This window comes from Epinephelus moara, chromosome 8 (assembly GCF_006386435.1).
Source record: "Epinephelus moara isolate mb chromosome 8, YSFRI_EMoa_1.0, whole genome shotgun sequence".
NCBI classification, from domain to species: Eukaryota; Metazoa; Chordata; class Actinopteri; order Perciformes; family Serranidae; genus Epinephelus; species Epinephelus moara.
This window is the reverse complement of record NC_065513.1, coordinates 19,942,784-19,969,657: the sequence shown is the minus strand read 5'-3', so window position 1 is coordinate 19,969,657 and position 26,874 is coordinate 19,942,784. Positions and strand designations below refer to the sequence as shown.

The following is a 26,874-nucleotide window of genomic DNA, read 5'->3' as shown; positions in this document are numbered from 1 at the left end:
AGGGCGATACACGACGCCAGCAGAGATTTTAAACCTACTGCACATTCCGTCAGTGAAGAAGAAAAAGGGGTTACACGTGTTTACTCTGCCCAGGCAGATAGTTTAAATAATTGTTTAAAATTAAGATTTCTTGATCTTTAATCGGAATAAAACGGAGGGAAAATGCCGAAAGTCAAAGCGGAGAAGAAAAGCAGGCAGCACCAGGAGGTGAAGAACCAAGGTACGTGTCTCCAAGGAAGCGGTTAGCATTAGCATGTTAGCAAACATCACTGTCAGCTGCTGAAGGAAATGGGCTTTAAAGTTCATCATCATATAATTACAGCATATATTAAACAGTTTTCAACCTTGTTACCGTACCGGAGTTAAGGACCACACATTAATGAGACTTGTAGTCAGCTCTGTCGCCTGCGTTGACATTAAATATTTGTTTACGTCAGTTAATAACGCTGACTTTCTGTGAGACTGACGCCAAACTCAATACAGGAAAATAGTTATTTTACGTGGCCTGACTTCCCTGCAAGTGCACATACATACACCGCATTTTTAAGGTACTTGTTGAATTGTCAAATGTCTTGTGGTTATTTCGGCTCACAAAGTAGCCACCAAATAATCAGCTAATGTCAAAACTATAGCTAATCAAGTGTGAGGTTGAATAAGTATCTATGGCCAAGTTGTTTGGGTATTAGTTGTGTCTTGAATAGAGGATGATATTTAGTTTCTATAAATCTACCAAAGTCTGTAACTGGAAATATTAACACGACTATCATTTTCACTCAAACATAACCACAATAAAACAATGTACAAAAATTAGTCATCATCCCAGGTTTCACTCTTCGCATATACATAAATACACTGCTCAAACTATTTAAGGGAACACCAAGTCAGTTAAACTTCAGGGATATCAATCTGTCCGTTTAGGAAGCACAAGTGATTGTGAATCAGTGTCTGCTTTGGTGCAAATAAAAGTGACAACAGGTGCAATGGAGAGGCAAAAGCAAGACAGCCCCCAAAAAGAAAATGGTTTTATATGTAGTGTCCACAGACAGTTGCTCTCTCCTTATCCTACCTGACTGATTCTGCTCTAGTTTTGTGTTCTGCTAGTGTCCCTGTCACTACTGGTAGCATGAGGCGGTACCTGCAGCTCAGTCAGGTTGCACAGGTAGTCCGGCTCCTCCAGGATGGTTCTCTTCACAGATGGGAGCAGGTTCACTCTGAGCACATGTAACAGGCATGAAAGAGTCTGGAGACGCTGTGGTGAATGTTATGCTGCCTGTAACATCATCCAGCATGGCGGGTTTGGTGGTGGGTCAGTGATGGTATGGGGAGGCATATCCTTGGAGGGTCACACTGACCCCCAGGTCATAGCCAACAGTACCCTGACTGCTGTTAGGTACCAGGATGAAATCCTCAGAGTGATTGTCAGACCTCACACTGGTGCAGCAAATTTGCCTCAGAGGGCTTTACAGTAGACAGCATCCCTCTGTCCTTTTGACCCCCACACAGCAGATAAGGAAAAACTCCCCCAGAAAACATTTTTAAGAGGCATGATGTCTAAAGCCTGTTTTATGCAAGGGCCCTTGATTTAGATTTGAAATTAATAATACAGAACACTTTACTCATGAACATCCCACAAACCCAGTACAAAGTGTCCCCATCCCGTCTGTTGCAGGGATCATGTTCAACACCGGCATCGGTCAGCACATCCTGAAGAATCCACTGGTTGTCAACGGGATCATTGAGAAGGTACTGCTTGGGTGCACTCCGACACTGAGAAGTTCTGCACAATTCATTTACAGTAAAACACAAATCTACACATAAAAGACTGTACAGAGACAGTCACGATGCTGAGTTTTTGTAAGCCATGATTGTGGCTGTGTTTTTCAGGCTGCCCTGAGGCCGACAGATGTGGTTCTGGAGGTGGGACCTGGTACTGGTAACATGACAGTGAAACTGCTGGAGAAAGCCAAGAAGGTGAGAGCATCAAAAAGCATGATGATGTCATCATCTCTTTTTTTTTTTTGTTGAAACTGCAAAAACCAGAAACATCTAGAGACACAAAAACCTCTAAAAACTAAGATGGAGGTACAAAGTGTGAATCTAAATCTGTAATCAGGTAATTCACCAACGAGTGTTATTGTAGTCGAAAGTGTCAACTAATTGATAATCACTGTTCAGTCATAACAGGAGCTGGTATTCTTGCAGGTGGTGGCCTGTGAGCTGGACTGCAGATTGGTGGCTGAACTCCAGAAAAGAGTACAGTGCACGTGAGTGGAGACAGCATCACTATGCCTCTGCATATATTTGCATGTTATCTACCAGAGGTGGGGGACGTAGTCACACAATTAAGGATTTGAGACTTGCACATGTGTGACTTACTCTCACCTCTGGTATCTACAGTTCAATAAATATATGAATACATGATCTAAAAAGAGTACATTATTTTTTCCGACAGGCCCATGCAGACCAAACTTCAGATATTAGTTGGAGATGTATTAAAAACAGATCTGCCTTTCTTTGACGTCTGTGTGGCTAATTTACCTTACCAGGTAAAGACGTGTTTCCTCACCACAGCACACAGTCGATTCAGTGTCATTCGCTGTGTTTATCTCAAATTTAACTTTTTGTTATTGTGCAGATTTCATCACCATTTGTCTTCAAGCTCCTGCTGCATCGACCTTTCTTCAGGTAACAATCAAACGCCCGCTGAGAGTTTTTAACTGTATTCTTCATATGTCCATGTAGAGCATTTAGCACCTTTTTGTGTTTTATTTTTGCTCAGGTGTGCCGTGTTGATGTTCCAGAGAGAGTTTGCCATGCGACTTGTTGCCAAACCTGGAGACAAGCTGTACTGCAGACTGTCCATCAACACACAGCTGCTGGCTCGTGTCGACCACCTCATGAAGGTCAGTGATGTTTGACTAAAGCCCTGTTTCCACTGAGCAGTACAGTGCAGTTCGACACGCTTTTTTCCTCCATTTCCACTGTGATAAGTTGTGAATGGTACCAATTGAACCGTTCCGTACTTTAGTGTTGCTGTTTCCTCTTCTATTTTGTTCTGAAAATGTCGGCATGCAGCCTCGTTCTGTGGATGATAAACGAGGTGCAGACTTCCCTCTGTGTCACTGGTAATGAGGAAATGCAGTGAGTGCTGGATGGAGCAGTGAGTGACAACAACCCCACCGACATGAAAGAGTACTGTTTGTGGTGGGAACGCTAGGGTCTAGGTACCATGTCTGAAGGGTTACTTTTGGTTCCAAACGTACCATACCGAAAGTGTTTGGTGGAAACGGGGTTATAAAAAATCTGTCATAATCTATTATTATGCGTCATTTCAATTTTAATTTTATAGTGATAAGATATGTTTAGTAGCATTTAATTTTCAGTTTCTAATAATAAATATACAGAACAAGCGTAAAGGTTTTGCATTTATAAACAGGAGTGTAGTGCTATTTGTTTAAGTAGCAGAGTGTGACTTGTGCACGGCATGGTTAAGTTGTGGCTTGTTTTAAAGGTCACATAACCACTGTTCCTACATTAACTATAAAATGAAAGGATGTTTTGCTGCCTTTTCATTGTAACTCGTTAACAGTTAGCAGCTGTAGACTGAGGGGAAGAAAAGAATTAAATTCACTGTGACCCTCAAATGCTACCGACAGCAACTGGCCATGTCTAAGGTGGAAAGTTTTCTTGCACGTTACTCAGTGTATGAGTTGATGTCATGATTCAGTCAACTCACCTTCCATTTGTTGTTTTTGCCTCTCATGACATGTGCTTACGTGATGATTGGATCTTCAAGTGCTGAAAAATGTATATGAATTTGAACCTGATTATACAAATTGAGATTATACTGCAAAATACTGTTTTTCCTAACTTGAAGAAAAAATTGGGGTAGTGCTGTTCTGGTGCGCTCCTACAGCACTGAACACGGACACTCAGCTGCAGTGACGTTTTGCAGTGGTATTTATGACATAACCAAACAAAGTGGTGGCTAAAACCAGCTCGACAATGAGGTCATGCATGTGAGATCAAAGCTGTGTAATATGCACACATCACCAAATAGACAGGGTCGGAATGACTTAAAGTCACGGTAGATTGCCCCCAGATTTTAACCTGTCAAACTGACAAACAGCCTTCAGATTTTTCCATCATTGTTGATAAAAATTCAGTCAATAAGGGAAAATATTCAGTTAACACGACTTCTGCTCTGAACACAGGATCATCATGACAGTGTCTTTAAATGGTTTACTGTAGAGGGTTTTTCTGGTGTTGCAGAAACTGTGTCTCAATGTGAGTGTCTCTGTCTTGATCAGGTGGGGAAGAATAATTTCCGTCCTCCTCCAAAAGTGGAGTCCAGTGTCGTCAGGATAGAGCCGAAAAATCCTCCCCCTCCTGTGAACTTCCAGGTGAGCTTTGACTCCATTATTAGTTAATGCTGTGGAAATGCAGTCGAAACAACAGGAAGTAAATTGTAGGTTGTGTTTTGTTTTCTGAAAAGGAGTGGGACGGCCTGGTCAGGATAGCCTTTGTCAGGAAAAACAAAACCCTCAATGCAGCTTTCAAGTAAGAGCCTGCTTCTGCACACACTGTCACACTAACCCAGGTCTGCTCTGTCTAAAGAGTGAGTGTGGAAGATAAAAAAACATTATGTTGATTTTATAATTTCTAGGTCCACTGCAGTAGAGCAGCTTCTGGAGAAGAACTACAGGATTCACTGCTCTGTGCACAATGTGGTGAGTCATGGTGCAGCAGCAGCTTTTTGGTCAACTTTAAACTGCACTTTTAAGATCCCTCCTCAGCCAGTGTGAATCTAAAGACCAGCTTCATCTTGACAGGAGGTCCCAGCAGACTTCAGCATCACTAAGAAGATCGAGAGTGTTTTGCAGGAGGCTGAATTCAGTGAGAAGAGAGCCAGGTCCATGGACATTGATGACTTCATGGTGTAAGTTAAACATCGATGTACTTTTTCTCCAAATAATCATCTGAAATAATTACCTGTTTTAATTTTGTGTGTTTTCTTTACCCTCAGGCTGCTTCATGCGTTCAACTCTGCAGGGATCCACTTTTCTTAAAAGGCAGAGGGAGCTGAGGAAAACAGTGCTGTGACTCATGCTCTGCGTGTATGATGAGAGGGCGAAGTTAGCAGTCAGATGAATGGAAAGATAGACTGTCTGACTGATGTCTCTTCCTGCAGAGCTTTGCTCCAAGGACCCGAGTTTCAAATGTTGACACAGTTGGATGAAATGTACAAAGACTATTGCAGGATACATTTAAAGAGCTCATATTGAGTGTGCTGTATTACCCCTATGACTACAGATAAAGTGTCCTTGTGCATACAGAGACAGCTCCTGGCAGATGAAAGCTGTGTGCTCATCTTGGTTGTGTGAGAGCCTGACTGTGTGTGTGTTTGCCAATCATTGAAAATAACCTGTAATGGATAAATATTCTACTCTAAAAGCAGTGTACAGTTTTCATGTCAAAATGACCTCCTTGTGGGAGAGGCAAATATTTAACAAGTGCAGATTTTTGGCTGTTAAATAAACTCAGATTGTCCACAAGTTGTTTTTTTTCTGTGTCACGCTTTACTTGTTTTGTGCTAACACCATGTGACTGTCACTATATGGTACTGCAGGATTACTTCCTTTTCAGTTATTGTGTTTTTTAATTTGGCGTTTTCTTAAAGAAGTCAGAAAACATTTAAAGAATACCCATCTTGATTCCCTAGATCCGAAGGTGATGTATTTAAAAACTCAGATATTTAATGTACAATAATATGAGACAGAGAAAAGTAGCAAATAATAAACAACAGACACATTTTTGGCAAATTATTTTCGCGATTAATTGGGGCAGTGATGCATCCTGTCGCAATATGATAGTTGTGCTTTGAAAAAAGAAAAAAAAAAAAAAATCGTTACTCAGCAAGTTAGACGCAGTAGCGTAAGAGCACTTCCGGTACGACTCTTTCAAAATAAAATCGTAGAAAATACGCAATCTTGCGAACATAAACGGCCGAAAGGATGTCATTTACTGCCAATAAGTGGTACATAGAAATAAAGAAAGTCCTCCTTTATTAATGTATTTTTTTCTTAATGTTTAAACACTAACATGGATTTTTGAAGCATTATCTCTGAAACTATTAACATATTATTTAAACAATATTTACAGTAATATAGCTTACAACAATATAGGGCGGACTGTGAATGAAGAATAAAGAAAAAAAACCGATAAACTTTCTAAAAGGGGGACAAACATAACAAAAAATGCATCTCATTTATCAATATTTTTTCCCCCCAGGATAAGTAGAGTGTTTAATAAAAGTTAGGATTTCTTATCTCCCTTTGAATTAAGATTGTGATGTCACTGTTCTTTTAAAGTGAGGGAGAAAAGCAAACTTTGGGCTCCAGCCAGCATTTACCAAGTGTGACACACCAATTTAAATTTTATGACAATTTTTGCAAAATTGACTGCTTTACACTCAATTTGGAATTTAATAACGCACTTTAGCAAAATTAAAAATACTGGTCTCTACATTACTACACTAGTTTACTTTTGCCTTTGCACTTTGACACTGCTGAGACTGTTGCCTAAGTAGTGTCAGAACATTTTAAGAAAAAAACTTTCCCCCCATTTGTATGATGTATGTTCAGAATACACTTTCATAGTTTACACATTTGTATACCTGTGTGTTTATGACAACTTTATTGCACACTGCTATGCTGTGCACACAGAAAACGCAAAAGCCACCAGTGGTTTTCATCTATACTATCAATGTGTAGTTGGGACTTTGTGTGCTTGTTTTAAATGATGGTTTGTGTGTAGGCCTACTGTGTTGGTGTGGTCTGAGGTTCTGTGGTCACTGTGAGTCTTGCAAAAGCAGCCCACAGATTCAAAGATGGTGCTTGGGCAATCAGAAAAAACCTGCATGCAATAGAAAGGATGCAGCAGCACACCAAGCACTTTGAAATCATTGTTTCAAAGCATCTCATACAGAGAACAGTGACATCTGCTAGCCAGTCTAGTCACTGCACCCAATGTCTTATATTACATGCTGTGTGAAAAATACAACTACATTTTTCTAACTGTTCAGATGTCCAGCATGTCTTCAGCCTACTGCAGCATCAACCTCTCTTCTAAGGTAAGAAATACCTGGTTATATTACACACAGAAACTGCAATGCATGCCGTCACATTGGTCTCTGTGGTGGAGGGGTTGTATGTTAAGCAGGAAGCAACTGTCACCATGGATACTGATACAGTTTCCATAGCTGCTGTCTCTGTGTGGTTTTTCTCTGTAAATGTATACATACTCCAGAAAACTGAAAAAACTCATTGTCACAGAAGCCATTTAAATGAAACACATGAATCTTTATTACTTCATCCAGCATTACATCCGGTGCAAACACTGAGAAACATAACCGATGGTAGATCAGTGGTCTTCACTATACATTTATTAATAGCAGTTTTTTCTAGTTTCAGTTTTATAACAAAGTGTTAAACAGGGGTGGAAAACATGGTTTACGTTAAGTAAGAGTTTTTAAGTCGGTTGCCACATAAAACGACATGGCACAAACTCAAGCAAACTACATGTAAAAACCTCTCGGACACAAGGAAAGAAACACAAAAACAGAAGCCCACTGTGGTTAAAGGCTTCTTCCAAACTGGTAAAAGCTCTGAGAAAGAAGGAAAAGAGAGAGAAGAGACTGCGTATGATGAGATGACTTTACAGTGCCAACTGTAAAACTGAGGACAGTGGCGTACGTACGCTATCACAGAGTGCACATGCAGACATGTCAGCCAGAGCAACCAGAAATGAAATACTGGTTTTGTGCGGTAAACCTTAAAACATGTTCAATGACGATCTCTTCTGAATCCAGGTCAAAAATATCCTGCTCAAAGAAAGTACAAACAAGTATAAAAGAAAATAATTTAATAAGAACAGAGAGGGGGAGGCTAAACATTCTCCACGAAGGAAATAACACTATTTTCCTTCCTACGTTTTTCTAACGAGACCATAGTGAGTGAACAGCCAGTTTTGTTAGGAGAGGGATCATAACAAATGCAATTCCTTGAGCCTGTCGGTACGTCAGACTGTCCTTTTATTCATATTTTCACAGCTGCTGGAGACAGCCCGAGTTGTGCCAAACATCTAGTGGTTATGTTTCTGCATGTGCCACTTAAACCTCTTCAGACTCCTGTCTCTAAAGAGCACGTGGCCTCTTGGGATTGATCTGCTTACTGGCTTGCTCCTCCTCCTGGAGTGTAGAGCGGAATGACTTCACTTTATCTGAGAGGAAAAGACAGGATCGGAAAAATGTGATGAGTATTTGCCGGAGCAGGATGTGTCGTCATGAAAAGGTCAACGTGTGTTTCAGTCATACCTCGGAGCTCAGTGAGGATTTCTATCTTCTGGTCTAGGATCTGCTCCAACTGGGTGGCGTACGACTCCACGTCATAATCCACCTCTTCTGTCATCTCCAGCAGCACCTTTTCATCTTCCAGCCACCGGATAGACTCCTGCTCACGGAGGACACATACAGGAGCATATTCAGTTTAGGACAGGCCAAGATGAAATCATACCAGAAGCACTGAAGACTGATCTTTTAATTATAACAGCCTTCACACAGAGGTTATTAATGCATGTGTTAGATGTGTTAAGTGTATCTTGGGAAGGATCCCTACAGAGATAGGCGTTTTTGTTAAAGAGTGAGGGTGCTTTCAGACCTAGAGTTGTCTTGCTTTGATCTGAATCAGGGACTAATTTTGTTACACAGTTGCATAATTGCCTAGAGTTGGTTCGTGTTCTCACGGCAGCATTTACAAGCGGACCAGATCAAATGCCTTGCGCGAGAAAGCTGCTCTTGATTGGTCAGAATTTCCATGCAGGAAAAATCCAGGAAGTAAACAAAACATTGAAGAAGAGTACACTTGCAAGATAAATGTGACACTTTCTAATGTCACAATGGAGGGACAACTACGCAGGTTGATTTTAGCGCTGGTCGTCGTGGACTATATTGCTGTCATTTTTCATTTTAGTCAAACCATACAGTTTGAAAACGAGGCACGGCTCCAACTAGAAAACAATGTTTTGATGCATTGGATGTGCTGAATGTGCATATTAAGGCAGTACAGGAGGAGGTGCACATTAATAATCCTCCAGGACTGTAACATGCTCATGTTTAACCCAAACAATGTGTCATGTGACTGCAGTTGGTTTGGATCGAGGTCGGAACACGTTCTCATCACAAACGAACCGCACCAGAGTTTGTTTGTAACTGGACCGAGACCACCTCTTCAAGAAGGTCTTGGTTCAGTTGTTTTGGTGCGCACCCGAGTGTGATTGCCGTGTTCACACTTGCCCAAACAAACCACACTTAGGGGGCAAACGAACTTGAGTTCGACTGAACCAAACCAAACAGGGCAGATGTGAAAGCACCCTAAGATCCTTTTTGTTTAAACAAATGTATGAATCCCGCTGTATCTGCTTACCCTCATCAATGTGTGGAGAAATGACAAATGTCCTTAAAGCAGATGACATCTACCTGTCTTCATGTATGTGGACATCATAATGTGAGCAAGCGTATTCAAAGAGTCACATATATTTTCCTCAGTGTTCTGACCTGGAAAACAGCTCGATGGTCCTCCAGGACCTGCTCCTCCATCTCCACTAACTGAGACACGGCCTCATGGAAGGTAAAGAGCTGGGGAGACACTTCCTCCTCCTGGGAAACATATTTACAGGATCAACAAGGGACACAGAAGCAGACTTCACATGGCTTCAGTAGCAACAAAAGCTGAACACACAACAAACCTTTTATTCAGATCTCAAAACATATTTCGGGCTTTCTTGCAAGCAACAAGGTCTATATATATTACTCAAATATAAGTTGTTGGAATACATGCTGTATGGGCTGATAATTGCTTTCCAAAACGGAAACTTTCTCGACCAAAATTGGTGACAAGTACTTAAAGAAATACTTTACCCCCCAAATAATCATTTCTATATCAATTACTGATATAGAAATGATTATTTGGGGGTTGAAGTATTCCTTTAATTCATTAAATTAGCTAAAACAGATATTTAAAACACAAAATTTGTTCTATCACAACATGCTGTATGTTTATATTTGTGCGATATGAGGTGAGGCAGACCCTGTGTACTTACATTCTGCTCACAGAGCAGTTTGAGGTCGTCTCTCTGCGGCGAGATACTCAGCCATTCCTCGTCCAAAAGATCCAGCTGGTTGACATTGTGGATGTTGGGTCGACCCCCCTCAATCACTTGATTGGGGTCCACAGTCAGCTCCTTCACCCTGCGGAGAAAAGATGTTAAGCTGGTTGGGACTGTTTCCTTTCATGACACAGACACACTCTGAACATGGCTGCTGTTTGATTCGGGGTATGACGTTAACTGAGGAGGAGGGGGGGGGGGGGGGGAGTCAAAGGCGTTCACAAACAGCACAGGATGGCAGCATCATGACAGCAGTGACATCATGCATGGGGAAGGATGACTGTGTTGGTTCTGTAGGTTTGGTTTATTCTCATAATGGACAGACCGTGAAAGAACACAGTTTATCTGGTTCACCTGTGATGCAATCCGTTACATGTCACCTGGGGGAATTTATAACACTAAGGGTTAGCATCCGGATGGTCAGAGCTCGTGTTTAATGAAGCCTCATAGAGCAAATGAGGTATTACCACCATGCACCTGACCTGCAGGTACAGCAGTAATTAATTAGGACTGTTTAAGAGGGATTACCACCTGAGAGTTAGCTCTAACAAAAGCTCATCCTGGGTGCTTTTACTGAACAGCTTTGTGGACGTTTTAGTGTCATCACTGGCACAAAACAGCAGTGGACACTTTATGAAGTCCAAATTTTAACCACCATGTATCCAATGTGACTAATCACACCCAACTCTCACAGCTGGTGGAATCACACAGAACAAATAAAAGACACCTAAATGAACAGACGCAGGCGTGAAAAGAAAAAGGTCATGTCCACAGCTTAGCCAAAGATAAGAGTGGAAGTCAAAGCAGGGAAGGTGGATGAAAAGGCATCATGTCATGCAGATAAAAAAAATAGGAAAAGAAGTCATGGAGGTTTTCCACAGTGAACAGCTGATGAAGTGAATGAAAGCTGAACTCATGGATGTGTGTCACAATGTAACATGTACATGAAGGGAGCGCATGCATTGTGTGTGTTTTGTGTGCGTGCGTATGCGTGCAGTGGTGTGCTCTGGGGAGTGTTTGACCTGCTGGGAGAGGTAGCAGCAAAGTCATCGTACTCAAAGGTATTGGTGGGCGAGTGCTCAGGGCGACTCCCCTGACCGCCCTGGGAGAAGGGGATGTCCGACGGACTAATCCCAAACTCCTTCACTCTACGCAGCGGCACCAGCCACACAAGGGCACAGAGGAGCGGAGGGCGGGAGAGAGAGGAGGGAAACAAAGCAGGAAAAAGAGAAGAGAGGGGATACAAGAGAGTCAGACAGAACTACTGACAGTACGCAGAGAAATGTACAACATTGGTACAGCTAATTTCGATCTATACAAAAGCCACTGGGGATTAAAGAAGAATTAAAGTAACTATCATTTCGTAAAATTGCTTAATTTCTGTTGGTTTCTGTGGCAACAAGGCCTTGTCCAAATCACTGCAGCTGGTCAACATATTCCCACCTGTTGGCATAGCGTAGTGTGTTGAGGGTATTCTCGCAGGATGTCATACCAGGAGAGATTGTTGCAATCTGTGCAGACAAACAGAAAATCATTCAAATTAATACCATCTGGAAGAGATATGAAGAAATGGACATAGGAAATTAATGGAGACAATGAACTGACCATGCATGTGCGTGAATTTTCCCCAATGAAAGAGTCTCTCAGGACCTGGGTGAGCTTACTGGCTCTGAATGGAGTGTGGGGCTTGTTACGGCCAAGTGCCCTGATGCACTCCTGAAACAAGACGAGCAGAGACACATTGTTTGGTAAGTAAAACGAATTGGAATTCAAAGTGTAAAATAGTCACTGCCATTGCTCCCCACAAACCTTGAGGGCCAGCAGGCTTTTGTTGATCTCAGCTCCCTCCAGACGAGTTTGGCGGTCGGCACTCGATGTATCAGCCCCCCTCTCGTTACCTGCGAGGTCGATGAGGGAGAACTTGCCGTGCATCTTCCCCTTCCTCCGAAGAATGATCTGGAAAACGGCGTGACTGCGAGATGAGTGGGCGTTGGCTGACGTCTGCCCTGATGTCCTGGGAGTGAGAGGAATGAGACACAGAGATGAACAAAGGGTAGATTCGGGTGAAGAGACCAAGAACAGAACAATTGCAGCAGAGAAAGAGGGAAAGTAAGTGTTATGTTTTGATCACAGTAACATGTACTGGTCTTGCTTCAATAATAAGACTGAGCGACAAAGTTCCTGTTGACTTACCTGCAGCTGTTGCCCACTTCTATGAGTTTCAAGACCTCCTCTGTGCACTTGACCTCCTTCTCCTGAAGCCCCACAACCTGCACTTGCTGCTTCCCGTCCTCCAGCACCCTCAGCTTAGCTTTACGATTCAGCAGGTCAAACACCTAACGATACATACACATAGTCAGCACTGGTTCATGTTTTATTTTGGGGGAAAAACAAAAATGATTACATGTCACTTGCCTTTCCACTGTAGATTTCAAAGAAGGTTGCGTACACTTGTAGATCTAACTTCTTGTAGTTGGGTTTCTTCAACATGAGAAATACATCCCGAGCTGCATGAAAAAAGATTTAAAACTGTCATATAAGCAAACCCATCCCTTTAACATAACAACCAAATACATTTTATTAGAGTGCCTTCACTAATAAATTTGCACATAAAGCAACAACTTACCAGCTAATGCATAAACTCCTTTGGAGCAGTCTTGGTTCTTCCCCGAGAAATCTCCACCCATAGTCTAAAATACAATATAGGGATTTTTTTTAAATCATATGCAAGGGTAATAAAATAGAGCAGATCCCTAGTAGGTGATGTAGTGTTGGCTTTTTGAAGGTGACTTACGTGCGTTTTCCCACTGCCTGTCTGCCCATAGGCAAAGCAGGTGGCCATGCCCCTCTCAAAAATAGTCTCCACTAGGGGTCTGGCGGTGAACCTGCAGGATGAGACAGAACACACATTTAGTTCCTACAAAATGTAACATGTAACCATTATGTACACAAACAAGAAACATGTTAATTCAGTTTTGTAAAATTATGTATTATCCTCATCAAACTGACTAGTCACGTGTAACTGCTGTTAATTATTAGAGCAGGCACATGAAACAGCTTGGTCTGTTTGCTGACTTGTTGTTACACACCTGTAAACCATCTCATTGGTGGTGCTGTCATCGAAGGCGTAGTCAAAGCGGAAGGTCTGGTTCTCCAGGTAGCGGGTCAGGTCCACTTTTTGTTTAGGTTCATGAACCATCACCACATCCTTACTAGGGATGGTGATCACATCCAAATCCTTCATGGCCAGCTCTGGAACGCAGCAGAGGCAAGACTTTCAGTCACATGTATACTTAAATAGAGTACCACACACAGTGATGCATAATGTTGTTACTGATAGAGGACAATGGATCCTATTTAAACAATGTATAGTGCTTAGTCTAAAGTGCATGGAGCAAGAACATTTAGGGCGTGTCTAACTCCACTTTTGCTAGTTAAACGCTACATAATTTGGGTACAGAGTTAGGCACAAGTGGAAAAGGGGTGGTATTTAGTACCTTAATTAATCATCTAACTAATAAGAATGTCATCTCCAATTCCCTTTAAAAGCCAGGTGTGCCTGGACCTGATAAGGAGGATTTGGCAAAATGGAGAAGTGAGCAGTTACCTTAACAGAGAAAACAGAACTAAACGTTAAGCTTTTGAAATAACCAATGAAGTTATGCTGCTCTTTGTGCGTTAATGTGCATAGCACCTCTTCTAAAGGGGAGTCTGCTGCAGACGAGCAGCGGAAAGCAGCTCTAGACAAAGTACGTAATTAATAATTTCCTCATTATTTATGTATTATTTCATCCACCCACAACACATCCCTGCGTCCCTGTGTGTGTAACAAGGGGTGTGTAAATGCGCTGAACTCACTGATGTAGGCGCATCTTACTATCTGAATAATGCACCCTTCAAATAGCAGGAAAATACTGCACCATTCTGACAACCAGGTGTTTGTGGGTCAATGGCGCAACTGCTTTCTGCTGCCACACAATAGTAATATGCCAACAATGTACCTGACCACACCTCATTTTTAGAGTGACACACTGATGGATGCACAGATGGGTGCAAGTATATTTGCTTATTACACAATGTGGGTGCTGGCTGTGAAAATGAAAACTGTCTCGGCCTGAAACAAGCATAAAATGTTGCACTGCACTGTGTGCCGCTTTGTGCTGGGTGTAAGATAGATTCTCTTACCTTTCTTGTTTAGTGGACGTTTCCTCACACAAACACATATTCTGTGCTCCTCAATCTGGACAATGCAACAAAGAAGGACATTTTATTACATTGCTGCTGAAGGTAAACATCTGATGATCACGAATGAGGGAAAATTTACATTTACTCACCAGATCTGCTGTGGTCAGAGGCCGGTAGTCCAGACTGGCTCGGAAATCTCGGATCATGTACATGATCTCATAGTTAGGGATGGTGGTGTCCACCTCCTAAATGTGACAGAATAAGGTGTCAGCCTATTCATCAATAGGCAAATGATTCTGATCTATTTCAACGCATCATGTCAATGTCGGGGAGGGACAAAAGGTGAATAATATTTATGCACCTGAGCTCTCTTCTCCCTGAGCTCCTGTTGCTGAAGCCGGCGCCTCTCTCTCTTCTCCTGCAGTTTCTCCACCTCCTTCACGCAGTTTGACTTCCTCCTCGCTGCCATAAAGACAAGAAAAACAGTGACTCTACTGCCTAACAGGATGTGCCTTTCTTTGTGAGAGGGTCTCTTCCTCTCTCATTCCCCATCCCAACAGTCTCTTCTACTTCCTCTGTCTTTTCCCTTGGCTTGAGCTGCATATTTCTCTCAGTGAGTCTTTCTTCTCTCATAGTAGTCCTTCAACCAGAAGGGAGACTTTGGGCTATTTCCAACAAAGCAGAGCTGTGATGGCGCTCAAGCACAGACCAGGATGCGGTGGCTGGCACACAGTGCCTCCAGTATTACACTGACTTCTTTCTCTACATAACACACAAAAGGCCTTTGCAGTATGTTTAAAACCTTCTCTCGTCATCTATCCCTTCTATCTGCATCCCAAGGGGCTGTTTATATGCAGCGTTTCTTGCGGCCTCATTGCATTGTTGCCAATGGAGACGCGCATAAGGCACACTCAAAAACAATGCAAGTGTTCCCAAGCGCCTTTTTCTCCATGTGCAACGGCTGCGCCTCCAGATAAACAAAGTTCAACTTCTTTTTTTTTTCTCTTTTTTTTAAAGATATTTTTTGGGCATTTTTAGCCTTTATTTGAAAGGACAGACAAGCGTGAAGGGGGGAGAGAGAGAGAGGGAATGACATGCAGCAAAGGGCCACAGGCTGGAGTCGAACCCGGGCTGCTGCGGCAACAGCCTTGTACATGGGGCGCCTGCTCTACTACTAAGCCACCGATGCCCCACAAAATTCAACTTCTGGAATGTAACACTGGCACACACGTGGTGAGGAACAACCATTCACTTTCCTTTCTTTGGTAAATATCAGTCTGTGTTAAATATGAAGGAGAAGTTGACCATTTTAACACAGGGATACCGAGAGCTTTACGATCTGTATCACAGACTATATCTTAATATACACCTAAAAAACAAAGCCTTTAAGAAGATCAGCTCCACACTCTGGATTTCTGGTAAGTAGGCTATGATATGATGCCGGTTGTGGTCGCTTAGCAACGTCAGGGGCAACCTGCCTCTGCGCCCTTGAAAGTTGGCACAGAGTAGGCACAGGAGAAGTACCCAGCGCCCAACCTTGCGTTATCCAGGCAGTAAAAGACGCATCATGTGTCCCGGCACTAAAACACCACTGGAACAAGGGACTGCTAAAACACATCACTCACAATGTCACATAAATGCCTTGTGTTACCAAAATAAGAGATGGTTTCAAATCAAGTATGATTGGAAAACTGATTAAATCAACCAGCAATTAACCAGAAGCTTATTCCAAATCTCCCAGCACAGCACACCCACAGATTAGTGTTGTGTCAGGTCAATCACAAATTATTAGTAACCATGATAAGAGAACACTTGGTTAGCAAACATGTGAATAAAAGCCACTTATGATTGAGTTCATAAAAAAACAGTGTTATCTGATTAGCCCCGGCTCGCAGCTACAGCCCCAGCTTCCCACGTAAAGCCTGGCCGAAGCTCTGTAATACAGTCCTGGCCTGCCGTTGGCTCCAGTCCCGGAGAACCCAGACTATCAGAGCAGAGGGATTAATAATCTGCTCTAATCTGGGAGGAGAAGATGAGCTGGGTCAGCACCAGGACAAGGCGGTTTAAGAGGGAGACAGCACCATCGCTACTTGTGGGGCTGCTCTGTCTCACAGGCGGTGGTGGGAGCTGAGGGGTGAGGAGGGGGAACAGGGCGTTTCCCTCCTTCCCCTCTTAGTTCATCAAATTACAGTTGGAAGGAATGGAGGATAAAGAAAAAGGTTACTGTTGCCGTCTGAGCCTTGAGGAGTAACACACAGTGCCACAGGCTTTTCCACGTGTGTGCTTGTGTGTGACTCAGCAGAAAGCAGACCGGAAAAAGACAGCGCAGTCAACCAGCAGCACAAATGAGTTTTTTTTTTCCTCTCCCTGTCTAATACCCAGAAAGCCTGTCTGCTGGATGGATTGGGTTTGTGCTACTTCACCACCACACCACAGCTCTGAATAGTATCTGTCAGACATTTTGGGTGTACAAGCTTCTCGTAAGACTAGAGGACTCTCAGTTACTATTGGGAGCTCTATGCGAATCACCACGAGGCATTGAGGGCAGGGGAAACATGCAGGTGATACATACAAAGCTGTCCCAACTCCTTTCTGGATATCGGGTGATGTGAGGATTCTGTGATAAACACGTGGTCGACAAAAAATGAGACATTAATAGTTTTACAAATGGCCTAAATCAAAAGTAATGTAAATGTTAAAAAGTGATGGTGATTCACAATTCAATCGACAGCATGCAACACATCTGGATTTTGCATTCAAACCCATAGAGAGTTAGTTATCTGTAGACCAAATGCTTACAGCTGGCTGCCTGACAATACTTTTTCCTCTGGAGAAAGATCACAGTTCTGGTTAATTAAAAACAAATGACTCTTTTTCGACCATGTTACCATTCTGCAGTTGCTGCTGTGTCTGAGCTTGAGTGGGCTGTGAAGGCTGCAGAGATGGGGGTGGTGGTGCAGGCTCTGGTTGTTGAGGTTGTGGTTGTCTGGCCCGGGTCGGAATCACTGAAGACACAAAACCACAAAGATTAAGAAAGAAAAATTTTAAATCGCATGCAGCAAACGCAGCACTTTTGAACTTGGTATTAAAACTGAACCCATTGCCTTAAACTTAAAATTAAGCCTTACCAAATTCAATTAAAATCTGTTAAACCATGGGTGACTTTCACCCCAAATTAACAACTTAAGATCGGAGTTATAAGTGATCTGATAGGACTATGTGTTTTGTATGTATTCACCATTGCTTTTCTTTATGATTCCTAAATTCACCGTCAAGATTTAAGATCAAAACATTATGAACAGATACTTAAACTATTCACCAAGACGTGCATGAAACAAACCTCTATTATCCCTGGACGGAGTATCATTCTTAGAAGGTGCTATCGTCCGACGGTTCTGCAAGAAAAAAGACAAAAGCTACAGTGAGATATTCGAGGGTAAAAGGATTAGGGTGTGGTGATTCCAAGAGTCCTAATTCCGTTTTTAACTCTTTATTTAAAATATTTAATAGATCTTTAGACAAAGCATGAACACCACAGTGTGGGGGCACACCAGCTGATTATTCATAAGTCTACCTGCTCAGTGTCCTTTTATTGTCCACAGATATTCACAGTGAAGCTGCGTCCACTTCCTCTGAAATAAAGACAGTCCATTTCTCCCATTTTCTGAGGAATACTGCTCCTCTAGACCCCAGAGAAAGAGTAATCTTTTCCATTATGAAGTTCTCCTTGATTATATCCATCAACTGTTTAAGGCTTGGAGGCTCAGATTTGTACCTGTACTTTGTAATCGCTTTCTTACCGGCAACACACAGTACTTTACACAAATACCAATCTTTTTTATTAAATCACATCCACTTCCCTTACTGCACTGGGAATGCAGGACCTTGACATCACTGGGTATTGAAATATCTGGACACATCCAAAAAATGTGGGAGTGATTGGCATCCATGTGTCCGCACTGTCTCCTCCTAATTTCACCTTTACATATTTCATAGCTGCTCTGGATCTGAAAAAGGAAACACATCCTTTTCCCACCATTAAGTTTTCAACTGCTTCTGTAATGTACAGATACAGAAATAGACAAAGCCTGAGAATCTGATTAGTGCTGAGTACAGAGGCCTCCTCTGTCCACACTTATGTTAGTGATGACACTGCAAATGCACAAATCCTAAACTCCATTTAAAAAAGAATGAGACTAGACCATATCCAAATCATAAAAGCTTGCAACTTGGTTTTTGAGGATGATTCCTGTGCAAGTTATGGATTTGCTGTATCACTGGATCTACTTTACAGGTTATGGAGCTTCACAACCAAACAGCACTTCAATTATGTAACTGTTGCAGGCCAACATTACAGTATGCCATTGCCTCACAGGTTAAATCACAACTGCAATATTTTCCAAACTAATCCGTGTTAACGTGACACACACAGTGTACTTAACAGGACCAATTAGTTAGTTACCTAGAAGGATCTATATTAAGCTCCAGCTAACTGCAGCCACATAGTCTCAAGTCTCAGCACTTTAGATGGAGTCTGCCTCACATGGAGGGAGAGAATTAAAAGAAAAGGAAAGTTTGTTTCAACAGTCTTAATCAGTTACTCATTTAGTTCCTCTTTCAAACTTGGGACCGACTAATTTTGGATGATGTTTGAGCGCTGCTTAGAAAGAGACAGACCGCATTTGTGGCTGAGATGACAAAGAGTCACAGAGGTTACTGACGGTCGTGCTGTAAAAGGGGCGAAAATTAGCACGTCCACCTGGCTGTCATGTTTCCATCACTGTCGACTGGAGCTGGAGCCGATAAATACTTGCGACTACTGCAGAAAAATTTGTCCCAGCAATGAATCTCGATTGAAAACTTACCACTAAAGACAAAAGCCATGTTAGTAGATTTTCTTTCCTCTGGGAAATGGGCCATGGGGTGGCACACTGGTTCTCACCTTTGCAATTTTGTTGATCTTCACACATGTGGGTGTAGGTGGGGGTGGAGTCTCTGGACTAGGGGCAATTTCCTCATCTGGAGCCACATCTGGGTTAAGTGCAAATATACTCTCCAAGTCAATCTGTCCAGAAACAGCGGAGTATTAATACCAACAGCATTACATGTATGCCAATTAACTGATGTTTGGCATTAGACTCTATTCATGTAGACAGCTGCTGTGTGAATGAGGAAACAGTGCACTTTTACCAGTCACCTTTTAAGGATACATGGGTTGATACCAAAAAGTCACAGTGTGGTAAAGTGATTTTTGCATTCCGGATTTGGTAGCCTAAATGTCATATTGCCAATTTATTAACTGTATATCAGAAATATCTAACACCAAGTCATACACTAGGCCAGCATATTAGTTGGCCTAGCAAATACCATATATGATATGTACAAAAACAAAGTACAAACGAGAATTCATAGCTGAGAAGTTGGATATGCTGTTAAGTATACACAGTGTGGGTCCTATGACCAGAGTTACAGGCTGTGTGTGTCATGAACATCAGTGTACTGAGAGGTCTGATGTCTGTTGTACATGCAAGCTGGTTGTGTAATCACCACAGCTCCTGGATGTCTTTTAATGCATTATTCATTACTGTGAAAAGTAAAAGCACATGCCGGTGCTCTGAGTGGTAATAAATGGTCATTTACCTCTTTCCCTTTTGTGTCTCCATTTTCTATCCACTCCACTGTGACGCTCTCGTTGTCCTCATTCAGGGAGGTCACCATTGCCTGGTGTATGCGTCCTGTGAAAGTATCATAGACAGGGAAAACACAAACATCAGATAAGTCAGACTAACATCAGGTGAGTCAGACTAACAGACTAACATCAGATGAGTAAGACGAACATCAGATGAGTCAGACTAACATCAGGTGAGTCAGATTAACATCAGGTGAGTCAGACTAACATCAGATGAGTCAGACTAACATCAGGTGAGTCAGACTAACATCAGGTGAGTCAGATTAACATCAGATGAGTCAGACTAACATCAGGTGAGTCAGACTAACATCAGATGAGTCAGACGAACATCAGATGAGTCAGACTAACATCAGATATATAAATTGTTTCTAAGTAGCATGCTAACGGCCATGTATCTGCTACTCACCACCTCATGTTTTAGTAATGAAAACGAGATAACAAGGACAATTAAATATATATCAATACTAATGTATTTTTGTTCTTTTTCTTTTACAGCTACACATATATACAGGTTAACATAAAATGGATTTCACTAATACCTTACCTTGGGCGTTAACAGGGTAATGTATTTAGCAGGGTATATTAGAAAAGGGCTAACTACCACCTGCAAGCCTGATCAGATCTCCACCAGGGTTGGAAATTAGCACCAGCCAAATGCAGGTAAAATATTCAAGTGGCTCCTAGTTGCTTCACTCACCAGCCAAGAGAACAATGACAATCTATGGAGTGGCTAGTAGATTTTGGGATCCACCAGCCACAGTAGCAGGTGGACAACTAAGTTATTTTCCAACCCTAATCTATACATAGGCCTGTTACATTACAACTGTTTTTCATTTGGAAATGCAGCAATGTTGGGAAAACCTGAAAAGTGAAACAGAATGTAGTACATATTTTTGGTCATCTCAGGACATGCTGATTTGCTGGGTTCATATTTCAAGCTGCAGATGCAAATAGGGCAGGGTGGCGACACAAGTTTATTGTTTAGCAGCTTTCAACTTAATCACAATACCATTTATATCATCATTCTATAAATGTCTATTGTCCAAACAGCTCGTTACACAGCACAGTGTTAAATGATGCCCTAGTGCACTAAATCAAATCTGTGCTCACATTAATACTAACAGCACATTTTATTTTGACCTCAACATCTTAAACATCAGGCGGCAATTGGGTCCTAACTTTCAAAGGAAAGCGAGGCATTAGTATGGGGTTTGATAATGACCTGCTGGGGACAACCACTGATAATAGAGACAAGCACTGCTGCTGCAAGCCTGCATGCTTCTCTCCGCCTCTCCTCTCTGTCTGCAGCGTAATAATACCAGCTGTAAAGAGCTTGCTCTGCCCTCCCATCTTTGTCTGCGTGGATCCGACTCTATGCTGTAAATTCCCAGCACAGTCCAGGGAAACACCATGTTCCTGTATCCATTATTCAGAGACACACAGGGAGCTGGAGAGCAAAGATGCTTTTAGTGTTCTCAGCTGCTGAACATTTCACTGATTTACCTTACAATGGTTTTGTTTGGCAATACGCAAAAAAAGCAAATCTAGTTTCTTAAAATAAAATGGTGGGGGAAAACCTTTACTCCAAAGATCAGGAACCTCTGCCTTAAGATGAGAGACATATCTTATATATTAACAAAAGAATAAACTCACTACACTTTGTAAATCAAATGCAGTTTTGATATTGCATACATTTAATTCATTAACATTGATTGACGATGACTACACAATAATGTTAAACTACATGATACATTCTGCAGTATAAAAGACTGCATTTTACCCCCCAAAAAATAACAAGTGACATGATCTGAATTAACACTGTTACATATGTAAATGCAACAATCATTTGATCATTTTGCACACATGAACCATATATACCACTGGCGCTGCCATAAAAATTTAATGAGCGATAATGATGTCAACCTTACAACCCAGCCCTACTCGCCATCCCTCCATTAAATGGCTATGTTCCCCATAAATATCCAGAGCCAGACAGTGTTCAGTCCCAGAGCTCGTAATAACAGAGACAAAAGCTTTGAAAAAAATAGTCTAATTGAAAGTAAACTAAGTGAACTATATCTGGGCCACATTCAGGTAAGTCACAGTGTTATAACATGGATGACAAAAGCTCATTAGGACAGCATTATGAGAGCTAAATAACAAAAATATTTACAACAAACTACAGTGACATATTTAAAGTGCAGGGCCACCACAAGCTGCCAAAACAGCTTCAATGCACCTTGGCATTCATTTTCCAAGTCTCTGTAACTCTACTGTTGGGATTAACACCGTTTTTCCAAAAAGATATTCCCTCATTTGATGTTGATGGTAAAGAGCACCAATCCAAAATTATCTCTACATGAATGGAGATCTGCTGACCGTGAAGCCTTGATCACATGATTCACATCATTTCATATTTCCACTATTAAGTCACCGCTTGTGCCCTGAATGGAGACATCTGCAATTGTTGTGTTTCTCCATTAATTCAAAGTTTCCTTTAATCTGTCACCTGCATGCAAATCTCTTTAGTGAACTTTAGCGCAATCCACTGTTGAGCTGTGACACGGTAGGTTACAAAGCAACCTTGGCAACAGTAAAGGTGGCAGGAACAACAGGCACGTGGTGCTTGTTGTCACACTTCTACTTAAGGAGAGAGTTGAGAGCACACCATACTGCATCAGTGGCTGCAGCACTCAGAGGATTTACAGCGACAAATCACTGCTGCTTCCTTTGGCTAAAGGCAGTGGTTAAATTTGAGACCACAACCTTCCTATTGGTTCATGTGACTATTCAGCAACATGCTTCATGAGTAACTGCAGAGCAACAACTTCCTCCAAACCAGTTGCGTCGAAAGGTTTTTAGGTAACGTAACATCCAGTAAAGCTTAAGTACGATTTGAAGCACATTCATACCTAAATAACACACATTTTAGTTTTGCCTGTCCCAATGGGAATCACAGAGGAGGACTGATCAAATGAAATTACAACAGTAAACCACTGACAGAAATAAACATTACATGAAGTCAACCATTTCTTTGGAACTCTGCTGACTGTTTGTTGTATCAACCAGTACACGGCGACAACTATACTGAAAGTGCTGACAGCACTTCATCTTTATTGTTTACATAATACAGTGTATCTTGATATAATGACCAGGATAATGTGGAGAATGGAGAGTGTGAGCCCCAGTACAGATTCACATCCTGGCAGATGTTTTACTAGAAACACTAATAAACAGAACTTTTGGACAAAATACTGGGCTTGATGTCATGATAAATTCATAAAGTAGAAGTGAGAGCAATTCCCCATGAGTAAAGGCTACTGTACAGTTACCAAATGTGCATACTATAAACAAATTGAGGCCCCACAATGGTAATTTAGGGGGCTCGTCTAACCTGTTGCAGCCAGACGCTAAGAGAACCGGGGGTGCAGAAGCTTGCTCTACACCATCACCAAGACAGCGTTTTTTTCAGTAAGAATAACTTTTCACCATCCAGATATTTTATAATTATCATTACCATTTAATTACTATAGTCCATGCTCAAATAAAAAAAAAACATTGCAATAGCTCTATGTAGGTGACATTTATAGAGAATTATTTTTAAAAATAGCAAATAATTGGTGTTTGTATTTGATAAGTGTCTTAACTGATAATCAGATTTGATTACCTTATGCCAGTTGCCTTGTGATCTAATCATCAATCGTTGAGCAGCGCAAGTAAAATGCCTTCAGACAGGTTCAAGGGCACAGCAGCTGTCCTGTGCCAGACACTGTCTCATACAAGATCCAGACACACTCTTGTGTAGTTGTGCACTCAGACTTTGCTGATGAAAGGAACATTTCATTTCTCCCCAGAAGTCAGTAAAGTGTACCAGCCCGCCAAGCTCCTTCACACATACTCACACACTATTTCTAGCTAGCTACATGATCTGATATGCTAAGTCACACACTGGCTTGTCTTGCAGCAGCTGATTTTCTGTAACTGAATGCACAATCAACTGTGTCCCACTTTTATACCAGTACTTGGCTCAATGGGTAGTCTGACACCTACCAGTAGTTGAAGGGGCTTATGAGGGGGTGCTTCAAGCTCTGCTCAGTCTGATGAACAAACATAGCTTTCAGAGCATCACTTTCACTACAAAACCAAAGGCACTCATTAACAAAACTGTGTCAGCATGTCACAGATTGAGAGAAATGATGCAGCCCATAATCACTAAGCTGGAAGGTGACATATGTCTCTCTAGTACTCTACTACAAAAGACACTACTACGCTTCACTCAAAAACAAATACTAAGTAACAACAGATAATCCATGCCCAACATGAAACGGGGGATCTATAATCACATTAAAAACCAGCACACAAACCAAACCAAAGTGAGAAATTATATTTACTTAATTGCACAAATGCTCTATTAGATCTTGCTCTCATGAGGAATGACTGTGAAAGGAAAAAAAATGCAGGGGGAGCGAGAGAGACTCCTGGCAGAATCTAGGGAGCTGGCTGCAACAGATGGGGTGGTGGCCTGAATCTGGCTTGAATCTGAACCAGCGCCGCCACCAACCCCCCAGAGAGAGGGCAATCCCTGCTCTGGATGCAACACCAACCAGCTGGGAAATGGATGGACAGAACCTCTTCTCTCTCCAGGCCTGCTGAGTGTTTCTTATACAGTGAGGATGGTGTGATCAGATGTCTCAGGGATGATGGAGTTAACAACATTATCATCAACAACAAACACCCAATACAGCAGTTAAAAAACACACCCTTGCCACTAGCTTTTAACGGTTTGTTTTCAGTCAAGTGCTTTGTTCAAAAGAATATTTGTTGTTTAAGGGTTTATCGCCAAACTGGGTGTAGCCTAACCCTGGAAGGGCCAGCAGGCATGACACAAACTTTCAGTCATCTTTGGCTGCCTGGCCCTGAAGCAATGCTCCGTAACTACACAGGGCAGGCAGAATAAAGCTGACATTCACATAGAGAAGAGTCATACAGCAAGCCGCCTCTCCCCTTCCCTGTCTACTCTTCTGTTAACCCTTGGAAAAAGCTGAAGTTAAAGAGAGTTTACTGCAATCCCAGCTTCTTCCTCATGGTAGCTTACAATATGCAGTACACAGGGCTGTCATAGGCGTTTATACACCACTGTTTCTTTGACTTCATTCATTTAGCATAATTTAACATTACCTAATATTAATTGTCCTCATAAGAACCACAAGTATCTACATAACAAGTGTAGTAACTACAACTACAACATACGTTTGTCTGATGTTATTTTTAACAGGCCTACATATCAGTGTGGCTAATTTCTATTTCAAAAATTGGTTTAGTATAAACAGATGTTAGTGGCTGACGTTAGTTTAGTTGGCTCAATGGACATTTAATAACCTTTATGAATGAATTAAAATGGGCATAAATGACAGCAAAAAGGGAAACTACTCGTTAACTAAATGGATGGTGGTAGGGTTTCACTACAGAGTTGCTGCTGTAATAAAGCCGGTAACATTAGCTAACGTTAGTGTTAGCCATTTAGCTAACGGCAAGCTAGTGTTGCTATCGAACTAACGTTAGCTTGGTTAGCAATTTAGCTAGCTTAGCTAATGTTAAAATTCAATTCCATGATAGGATACCTCTTTTAGGTAACGTGGCACTAACGTTTGTGGGTTAGCTTCGTTAATAACTCATTAAAAGCATTAGACGCTATCTAACGAAATTAGTCAACCGCTAGCGGCAAATGTCTCAGAGAAGCTAGCTAACAAAGATAAGAGAGCTCATTCAAAGCCTTTAGCCATGTTGAAGCACTCCGCCCTGACAGCTAATATTAATGTTTTCGTGCAGCTAACGTGAACGTTACGCTCTGCAGCCAGGAACAACGGTTGCTGTATTCAACAGCACCGCAGCAACAAAGATCCTTAAACAACTTGCACAGTGCGAAAGAACACACAGGGTGAAACTTACCATCACTGCGCTTTATCTCCACATAAGTACCGACGACAATCTTCCCAAAACACGACGCCATTCTACATTACTTAACCGATTGACAGAAACAGGACCAAAGACTTATTATGAGCCGGGTAAAAGCAGCTTCTTCTGTTTAGCAGTCTTTGGTCGGGGAGGAAGATGCAGGCAACAGAATGAGCTAGCATTACGTAGCTACCAAGAATAGCAAAGTATTTCCGGGGTCCGGTCTTTTTCAAAATAAAATCAGACAAAATTTGCAGATAGATCCTCTCCTCTGTAGCATGTCCAAATCAATTGGGTCTTGCAGTTATATTTGGTTCTTGATGGAAAGTATTTTATAATATAGATACAGACAGACATGTCCCCATACAAACCTAATGACAGGAATTCCAATTAACTGTGGAAACAGACAGTAATAAAATGGCTGTACTACCATGTAAGCCCTACTGCATTTTTACATAAAGTGCACTAAGTCTGATGCCTGTCAATATTTATGACACCAGTTGTGGAATGTAAATGCATTTACACAAGTGCAAAAGGGAGCCTAATTAAAGTGTACTCAGTGGTGGAAAAAAGTAGAAGTATACACAATGCAATGTTACAAGTAGGTCCTGCAATCAAAATATCACTCAAGTGAAAGTACAAATGTATTAGCCTCCAAAAAGACTTAAAGTTCCAAATGTAAAATTACTAATTCTGCAGAATGGCCCTTTTCAGAGTCATATATATATATATATATATATATATATATATATATATACAGTGGTGTGAAAAAGTGTTTGCCCCCTTCCTGATTTCTTACTTTTTTGCATGTTTTCCGCACT

At 41.6% G+C, this 26,874-nt stretch overlaps 2 protein-coding genes across 3 annotated transcripts; one reads left to right on the top strand and one right to left on the bottom strand.

Annotated features, from left to right (window-relative positions):
• The first annotated feature begins 33 nt into the window (after positions 1-33).
• Positions 34-5,555, top strand: dimt1l (DIM1 dimethyladenosine transferase 1-like (S. cerevisiae)). Its single transcript, XM_050051785.1, has 12 exons — positions 34-220; positions 1,670-1,743; positions 1,885-1,971; positions 2,203-2,264; positions 2,453-2,546; positions 2,636-2,685; positions 2,780-2,903; positions 4,311-4,403; positions 4,496-4,560; positions 4,667-4,730; positions 4,833-4,939; positions 5,027-5,555. Exons 1-12 carry the CDS (start codon positions 163-165, stop codon positions 5,067-5,069), a joined length of 921 nt encoding a protein of 306 aa, XP_049907742.1. The 5' UTR covers positions 34-162; the 3' UTR covers positions 5,070-5,555.
• Positions 5,556-7,340: 1,785 nt separating this feature from the next.
• Positions 7,341-26,252, bottom strand: kif2a (kinesin family member 2a). Of its 2 annotated transcripts, XM_050051336.1 has the most exons (21): positions 26,048-26,252; positions 20,050-20,144; positions 19,352-19,474; positions 17,750-17,804; positions 17,298-17,414; positions 14,771-14,871; positions 14,559-14,654; positions 14,410-14,464; positions 13,314-13,476; positions 13,019-13,109; positions 12,851-12,914; positions 12,640-12,731; positions 12,418-12,560; positions 12,034-12,238; positions 11,830-11,940; positions 11,668-11,735; positions 11,247-11,372; positions 10,159-10,306; positions 9,614-9,715; positions 8,375-8,510; positions 7,341-8,280 (listed from the first exon to the last, which is right to left on the bottom strand). In XM_050051336.1, exons 1-21 carry the CDS (start codon positions 26,106-26,108, stop codon positions 8,195-8,197), a joined length of 2,238 nt encoding a protein of 745 aa, XP_049907293.1. In that variant the 5' UTR covers positions 26,109-26,252; the 3' UTR covers positions 7,341-8,194. The 2 variants fall into 2 exon arrangements, with proteins under 2 accessions (XP_049907293.1, XP_049907294.1); XM_050051337.1 differs by lacking the exon at positions 11,247-11,372 and having other exon boundaries at positions 26,048-26,250.
• Between the last annotated feature and the right edge of the window lie 622 nt (positions 26,253-26,874).

What these genes read in the sequence shown, in the direction of transcription:
- dimt1l (XM_050051785.1), top strand. Translation starts at nt 163, where the DNA reads ATGCCGAAAGTCAAAGCGGAGAAGAAAAGCAGGCAGCACCAGGAGGTG. An exon ending in CAGAAAAGAGTACAGTGCAC is followed by an intron (nt 2,265 to 2,452) that starts GTGAGTGGAGAC and finishes TTTTTCCGACAG; the next exon opens with GCCCATGCAGACCAAACTTC. An exon ending in TGGCTAATTTACCTTACCAG is followed by an intron (nt 2,547 to 2,635) that starts GTAAAGACGTGT and finishes GTTATTGTGCAG; the next exon opens with ATTTCATCACCATTTGTCTT.
- kif2a (XM_050051336.1), bottom strand. Translation starts at nt 26,108, where the DNA reads ATGGCGTCGTGTTTTGGGAAGATTGTCGTCGGTACTTATGTGGAGATA. An exon ending in GGAGATAAAGCGCAGTGATG is followed by an intron (nt 20,145 to 26,047) that starts GTAAGTTTCACC and finishes ATACTTTCACAG; the next exon opens with GACGCATACACCAGGCAATG. An exon ending in CTCTGACCACAGCAGATCTG is followed by an intron (nt 14,465 to 14,558) that starts GTGAGTAAATGT and finishes TGCATTGTCCAG; the next exon opens with ATTGAGGAGCACAGAATATG.